The sequence below is a fragment of the Cricetulus griseus genome, unplaced genomic scaffold, assembly GCF_003668045.3.
Source record: "Cricetulus griseus strain 17A/GY unplaced genomic scaffold, alternate assembly CriGri-PICRH-1.0 unplaced_scaffold_154, whole genome shotgun sequence".
In the NCBI taxonomy this organism is placed as follows: Eukaryota; Metazoa; Chordata; class Mammalia; order Rodentia; family Cricetidae; genus Cricetulus; species Cricetulus griseus.
In genome coordinates, this window is record NW_023276869.1 from 43,551 (window position 1) to 51,676 (window position 8,126).

The 8,126-nt window shown below is 45.3% G+C and overlaps 1 protein-coding gene across 1 annotated transcript; it reads left to right on the top strand.

Annotated features, from left to right (window-relative positions):
* Nucleotides 1–5,512: 5,512 nt before the first annotated feature.
* Nucleotides 5,513–7,885, top strand: LOC113837892 (40S ribosomal protein S6-like). Its single transcript, XM_027433711.2, has 6 exons — nt 5,513–5,518; nt 5,592–5,723; nt 6,085–6,295; nt 6,505–6,651; nt 7,507–7,664; nt 7,754–7,885. The coding sequence occupies exons 1-6, from the start codon at nt 5,513–5,515 to the stop codon at nt 7,847–7,849; spliced, it is 750 nt and encodes a 249-aa protein (XP_027289512.1). The 3' UTR covers nt 7,850–7,885.
* Nucleotides 7,886–8,126: the final 241 nt, after the last annotated feature.

Sequence of the window (8,126 nt, forward strand, 5' to 3'; positions counted from 1 at the left end):
TTATTACGTATACAACATTCTGCTTCCATGTATATCTGCACACCAGAAAGGGCACCAGATCTCATAACGGATGGTTGTGAGCCAGCATGTGGTTGCTGGGAATTGAACTCAGGACCTCTGGAAGAGCAGTCAATGCTCTTAACCTTTGAACCATCTCTACAGCCCCGAAGATACATTTTTAATATCTCAAAATTTAAAACCGGAACTACTTCCTTGCTCTTTGGAGGAATAGGCAGAATTATGAGTTCCTAGCACAATATAATCCTGTCTCAAAAAATTAAATATAGAGAAAGCCACAGTATGTGGATATATATATTCAAAAGCTTCTCTATGTGGTTATATATAATCCTGTCTCAATATTTGCACTCCAGTGTTGATTGCAACATTGTGTATAATAGCCCAAAGGGAAGCAACTTGAATGTTTAACAAAAGAACACACACACACACACACACACACACACACACACACACACACACACAGAGGATCACATGCTAAAATATAAACTGTGAAGACTACATTTAGTGAGACCAGCCTATCATAAAAAAAAGACAACTACCCTATGATTCCACCCACTTGACATGCTCGGGCAAAATTTTAGAGACAGGAGTTGGTGACACAGTGGTGAGCATAGCTGCCTTCTAAATTTTCAGGGGCAGAAAATTGAAGGGTGAGTATATAAAATGTTATTTAATCAGTATGAATTAATAGACTGGAGTGATGGCTCAGTAATTAAGAGCACTTGCTGCTCTTGCAGAGGACTGAGTGAGTTCTTAGCACTCCTGTTGGGTGGCTCACAATTGCCTATAAACTCCAGCTCTAGGGGGATCTCTCGTTTCCCGCAGCACCTGCACTTATATGCACATGCTCACCTACATAAACATAATTAAAAATAGTCTTTTCCTGGGCGGTGGTGGTGCATGTCTTTAATCCCAGCACTCGGGAGGCAGAGGCAAGCTAATCTCTGTGAGTTTGAGGACAGCCAGGGCTGTTACCTAGAGAAACCCTGTCTTGGAAAACTAAAACAAAAAAGTCTTTTATCAAAAAAATGTATGACACCTTTTACAAGATGAAAATAACTGAAAGATGTTTCAAAACAAAGTACACTTAACATTCCTGAAATGTACACTGAAAATAGTTAAAATAATTTTACATTTTACAATAAAAAACATACATTTTTTGAGATTCATTTGTAGTTAAATGTATCACGCACCTGTGGCCAGGGTATGTACACATGCAAGTCCCAGTGCCAAGAGAGCCAGGAAGCCCACTGGATTCCCTGAAGCTGGAATTACAGACGTTTATAAAACACAGGATAGTGTTTTCTTGAAGTGAAAAAAAATCGTTAAAAATGTAATAGACAAGCCGATCAGTGGTGGTGCACACCTTTAATTCCAGCACTTGGGAGGCAGAGGCAGGAGGATCTCTGTGAGTTCGAGGCCAGCCTGGTCTCCAGAGCGAGTGCCAGGATAGGCTCCAAAGCTGTAGGAAGCCGGTTCCTGCATTATCCATTACAATAATAGGTGCCTGAAGACACCAAGATGTAAATTACTTCACAGGCACTGGGTAATCTCCATTCCTTTGATCTCTGCCTATCCCGTGGCTCATTTGGCCTGAGGAGCTGAAGCCATTCATAGGGTAACACGTCCCAGGCAGCTGCTTGCCAGCCTATATAAGGGATTCTTAGTTCAGTGTCTCCGCTCTGGTCTCCGCTCTGGTAAGCTTATGCTCTCCACTCTCAAGATGCATTAAAAGCTTGTCTGCAGAAGGATCTGAGTGTCCTGCGTGTGATTTCTTGCTGGCGAGGAAATACAGCGGGCGCGGGACATATGGTGCCGAAACCCGGGAACATATGAACATCTCTGGCACCGCGGAGACCCCTCTAACGAGGCGGATTCAGAACTGCAGGTGGTAAATTCGGAGAGGTATGATTTTTCTGGACTTTGGCTTGGGAATGTTGCTATTGTGGGAGGTTAATATAGAGGCTTCTATGCTTTTACTAGGAGCTATTTTGACTTTTCTCACTGTTGTAGCAATCTTAAAGAAGTCCAGAATTACATATCAGAAACCGAATGTGGTGAGAGATGGGGCGCGCCTAACAATAAAATATAAGAAAAAAGGACCTACCGGGATGTCTACTGACAAGGGAGTGTATAAGAAAAAAGGACCTCCCAGGATGTCTAGTGACAAGGGAGTGAATAATTTGTTAAGAACAACAACAAATAAGAAAAAAGGACCTCCTGGAATGTCTACTGACAAGGGAGTGAATAATTTGTTAGATGATTCTGTAAATAAGTTTAAAGCTTTAAATCTTGATAGCTCTGATGACTCTAAAAGCTCAAGAGATAAAGTTTTAGAGGAAACAGCTCAGCTAGATGAAAAAGAAACAAAAAAGGAGGGAGAAAAAATAGGAAATAACCGGTCACACCCCGGTAAATTTAAGAGAATGAGGCTATCGCCTGTTAATTCAGTGGGTGTGCTTCCATCAGCACCCCCATTGTTTGGTACCGACTCCTTTTTACCATCAGAGGAGCGGAGAAAATTACAGATGGCTTTCCCAGTCTTTGATAGGGGAAAAGGCCATGCCTGCTATTCAACACTTCTTAAAGGCCTGGAATGCCTGGGGCTTTAAAGCCTCATAAACATTGACGCTCGGGCCAAGCGTCTCACCTCAAAACCTAAAAGGCCAAAAGGAAATGGTAAAATGAAAAGATATCTTAACTGATCTTTGGAGAGGCCCGGATCCTATTCTCATAAGATCCAGGGGAGCGATATTGTGTTTTCCCACAGGATGAAGAAAATCCTCTGTGGAATCCCAGAAAGACTCAACCCGAAGAGCCTCTTCGGACCTTCAAAAGTCGAAACTCCACCCTCTCCCCGGGAGTTGAGAGCCGCTATTGTTATCCAGATTAACTCCTGCCCTTGGCGGAGAGATTGTCACTGCTTAAGGGGTGGGGGTGGGATTGTTTGATGCAGCCGTTTGCGGATTGCTGTTATTTTTGGCTGGTCTGTGAGAAAAGGGGTGGGGGTGAAATTGTTTGATGCAGCCGTTTGCGGATTGATGTTACTTTTGGCTGGCATGTAAGCTCCAGGGCTCAAACCAAGAGATCGCCCAAGCGCTTATATTTTGGCTAACTATGCTTAAGCAATAGGCCGCCGGCCAGACAGCTCTTGCACACCCGGAGCCTAGGCTCATTGCACAGGGTAGAGTGTCTGGTTTGGGCAGCCCAATGAGGGATGCTGAGCAAAGGCATCGCACAGAGTTGCCTATTATGCAGGCTTCTCTGAGAGGTACGTTGACCTGCATAAGGGTTACCTGCCCGAGACTCCCTTTCCCAAAAAAATGGCAGAGGACAGGTCAAGAGCGCTTCGGGTCAAGCTAACAGCCTGATGGCGACTCTTGTACACAGTCTTAATGTTTGATTTTGGGAAGGTTCAACCTCTGCCTCTATCCCTCAACATATGGGTGACCTATTTGCTTGTAAAAATATAAAGCCTTTTCATTAATTAATAAAAAAGGGGGATATGTAGGAAGCCGGTTCCTGCATTATCCATTACAATAATAGGTGCCTGAAGACACCAAGATGTAAATTACTTCACAGGCGCTGGGTAATCTCCATTCCTTTGATCTCTGCCTATCCCGTGGCTCATTTGGCCTGAGGAGCTGAAGCCATTCATAGGGTAACATGTCCCAGGCGGCTACTTGCCAGCCTATATAAGGGATTCTTAGTTCAGTGTCTCCGCTCTGGTCTCCGCTCTGGTAAGCTTATGCTCTCCACTCTCAAGATGCATTAAAAGCTTGTCTGCAGAAGGATCTGAGTGTCCTGCGTGTGATTTCTTGCTGGCGAGAAATACAGAGCGCGCGGGACACAAAGCTAAACAGAGAAACCCTGTCTCGGGAAAAAAAAGAAAGAAAGAAAGAAAAAAAATGCTGTTTGGAGTTCTCGCTCCTGGCTGGTTCCATATATTCTAAACTAACACACTTATGGCTGAAGTTATAAATTAACAGATATTTACTGAACACACTTTATTTAGTGTCACGTACTTAGCCGTATCCTGAGGATGCCTGAACTTTAAACCTGAGAGCTCTGACTAAATTTATCATCTAGCACAGGGGCGGACCACACCATTCAATCATGTATGCGTAATTGGCAATCAATATAAAAGCAGTGCCACACTCCAGGAAGGAGGGGGTCCTATTTTAGGTAGAATGCTTAAAGAGAGGTTTAGAGCTGATATTTAATCGATCTACATAACATCAGCTGGCGTCTGTTCTAGCACAGCAAAATGAGAAAGTTGGCGAGGCCGTGGTAAGAAGTTTGAACAGCAGGCTGGTGAGAGCAGCTCACACTCCTTTGGAAGCAGGCAGACAAGAGTTGCAGTCGGGAGGCGGTGGCGCATGCCTTTCATCCCAGCGCCCGGGAGGCGAAGGTAGCCTCGGGGTTAGGACCCCTACCCGACCCGCAAAAGGGAAAAAAGGTGGTGTGATGGAGAAAGCAGGGAGACTCAGACCACGAAGAAGCTGATGGTTGCCCGTGCTTGGGAAACGTGACTCCTTGGCTTCTGCGACCCGGAGACTGCTGCAGGCACTCCAGGAGACACAGAACAAAGCTAGGTTTCTATGATTTCTAGCTGTCGATCGCCGGCAGCAGGACAGCATCCTCAACTGGAAAACTTCTGCAGACACGACAGGCCCGCCCGGGCGACAATTTCGGTTGCGCTTTCCCACTTGGCTACTATACTAGACCTCGGCCGGGAGCTGAGATTCGACTCCTCCATGTAGACCGGACCTTCGTCCCAGGCTGCGCTGGGAGGATTAGCCAGGAAGCGGCTCGCCCTCAAGACCAAAGACAGACGAGCTCAGCGGAAAACCCAGTAAACGAACCAACCACGCCGCAAAGAGTCGTCCTAGGGGCATCCTAGGAATCCTGCCTCCCCCCCCCCAAGTACTGCCCCTCTGGACTGACTTCTGCCACCCTCCGCACAGGCCAGTCTCGTGCCAATTGACAGCGATGTGTGACCTGGTTTAGGAGGGAGTTAGGTCTCTTTTTCGTGGCGCCTCCCACGCGGTCGGCTGTGTCAAGATGAAGGTGGGAGGTGGTCGTTGGGCCTGAGTGAGGCCGGGGAGCTCAGTTCGAGCCCTGTAGAGCAGCATGGCCTCCGCCCCAGGCTTTCACAAACCCCGCACTAGGTGGAGAAGGGTCTTGAGGCAGGAGGAAGCTCTCTCTCGTGGGCTTGGGGCTCCGTGGGAGAGCAGATGGCAGCCGATTGCAGCGTTGGAACGGCGGGCGTCGTCCAATGGCGGCGCCCGGCTCCCGGCCCGGCACACGTGGGTTTGGGGCCCGGCCTGCGGTGGGCAATCCGGCTGCTCTTGTACTCTCGCCACCACTTGCTCTGCGTTCCGGGATCGTGAGGGGCGCAGAACTGGAGGAAACCATGTCCCATTAATGGGGTACTTAACCATTCTCGGGCTTGCAAGAATCCGCGTCTCCAGTTTTCCGCCGTGTATAGGCGATGCATGTACACGTTATGCGACTGAATTGTTGGTGCTGTGTAGGTTTCCTAAGGTTTTGTTTTTTGTTTTAAATCCTAGCTGAATATCTCCTTCCCGGCCACAGGCTGCCAGAAGCTCATTGAAGTGGACGATGAACGGAAGCTTCGCACGTTCTATGACAAGCGCATGGCCACAGAAGTAGCGGCTGATGCTCAGGGTGAAGAGTGGAAGGTAATGTTATTCGCATTATTACTAACTCTTGACAGTGCTGTAAGTAGTGTTGCCATCTGGCAGTGATATGTTAATAGGGAGTTAAGGTCCAAGCTGGTCGGACTATGTAGTAGATAAAGCTGGGGGAAGTGTTTCTGTTCTTGACTGTTATAATTCAGGTGCTTGAAAGTCCTTCGTGTTCACTCAGGTAAAACTTGGGTGATTAGTAGCGCAACCAAATGGAGAATTTGCTAGTTGAACCTAAATTGGAAATGGGAGGTTGAAATTGGTCTCAGTTATTCTCCTTAGGTGTGGCTCATGAGAGGTCAATCAAGATCGTGTATTTTGTAGATTGGAAAAGACTATTTTGTTTTCAATGCAGGGTTATGTGGTCCGAATCAGTGGCGGGAATGACAAACAAGGTTTTCCCATGAAGCAAGGCGTTTTGACCCATGGCAGAGTGCGCCTGCTGTTGAGGAAGGGGCATTCTTGCTATAGACCAAGGAGAACTGGAGAGAGGAAGCGCAAGTCTGTTCGAGGATGCATCGTGGATGCCAATCTGAGTGTTCTCAACTTGGTTATTGTAAAAAAAGGTGAGGCTTTTGTTTAATTTGTTAGTCTGGAACTCGAGATCTGGCTCTGCCTCCTAGGTGGTGGGACTAAAGGCCAACACCAGTGCTTCTGGCCCCAAAGGGTTTTTAATTGGGATTGTCTGTATGTTGGTCGATAAACAATTAGGAATTACTAATTAAACATTATGCTGGTAAAACTTAATATCTTTGTTCTGATTGTTTCTCCTAAGGAGAGAAGGACATTCCTGGACTGGCAGATACTACTGTTACTCATCGTTTGGGACCTAAAAGAGCTAGCAGAATTCGAAAGCTTTTTAATCTCTCTAAAGAAGATGATGTCCGCCAATATGTTGTGAGAAAGCCTTTAAACCAAGAGGGTAAGAAAGGATTATGTCTTTTGGAGGCATTTTGTACTTTTGTAGCACTGTAGCCTGGAGTCTGATTTACCAATTAAGTTCATGGCTTTGAGTTTATGAGTGACACAGATTGGAAGTTGTGAGGTTACAAAAATATTGTGTGGGGGTCAGAACAACTTGCAGGAGATCAGGTTCCAATTTGGTGGTGCTTTGGATCAAAAAAAGAAACACCATCTACTGATGGGTGGGCTGGTATTTTTAAGTCTCTGGGATATGGATTATCCTTCATAAGGGGAATGTCTGATTTGGGGGTACAAATAAGAACACATGCATACTTGTTAGCAACATATTCATTAATAAAGAGCCATAGTATCAGGGAAACAATGTTTAATGTTTCTACAGTGAACATAGCATTTATATTAAATACAATGATAACTCATGACTGTTGATTTACACATGTAGTAGCAGAAGTATGGTACTAGAGAAAATATTTAAATTGACCCTGGGCTTCAAACCCCTGTGTGCCACATTGTTCCCTTGTGGACAGAGTAGCTCAGCTATAGTGGAACTTGCATGTCCATCTATATATTTGCTTTTGATGGTGAGATTACATCAGATTTCTGTTCTCAAAGAGGTCAGAATTGTGGAGTGCAAATCCACAAGGCTAAAATAAGTAAGCATAGTAACCCTAGACTTGTAAGTAGACAGGTGAATGGGAAATTGAAAATAAGGTGGAATCATGTGAAATTGGAGACCACAGGAGCAGAGTGCAGCACTTGTATTAGGTGGATGATAAGGCTTGAATTGGGGCCTTGTGTGACAGGCTAGTGCTATACCATTGGGTATACCCCATCTAACAGGAATTTTGATTTTTAGGTAAGAACCCCAGGACCAAAGCACCCAAGATCCAACGACTTGTTACGCCACGTGTCCTACAACACAAACGTCATCGTATTGCTCTGAAGAAACAACGAACAAAGAAAAACAAGGAGGAGGCAGCAGAATACGCTAAGCTTTTGGCCAAGAGAATGAAGGTAAGGCAGTGGATAACGAATGCAGGACTGCTATTAGGTTTGCATTTTCACCCAGGAAAGCTTTAACTTTTTTTTTTCATTCTGTTTAGGAAGCCAAAGAAAAGCGCCAGGAACAGATCGCCAGGAGATGTAGGCTGTCTTCGCTGAGAGCTTCTACTTCTAAGTCAGAGTCCAGTCAAAAATAAGTCTTTAAGGATAACAAATAAATAATCACACATTGAGTCTCTGTTATTTGATTTTTTATTAATGGTGTAACTGGGTAATTGAAATTGGATAAAATGAGTTGAAAATGAATAAATATACAGGATTGTGCTAAGAATAGGGGGAAAGTATTCCTATGCATTTAGCCCAAGGCTGCTAGAGGCTTGGCTTGTATTACGTGTTGTGAGCAAGTGCATTCATAGACCATAAGACTTTTAAAGAGTCAATGACTCACTAAGGCCTGGGTGCTGGTGGCACATG

Coding starts and splice junctions, on each gene's coding strand:
- LOC113837892 (XM_027433711.2), top strand. Junction 5,724..6,084: donor CTCAGGGTGAAGAGTGGAAG/GTAATGTTATTC, acceptor TTTTCAATGCAG/GGTTATGTGGTCCGAATCAG. Junction 6,652..7,506: donor AAAGCCTTTAAACCAAGAGG/GTAAGAAAGGAT, acceptor TTTGATTTTTAG/GTAAGAACCCCAGGACCAAA.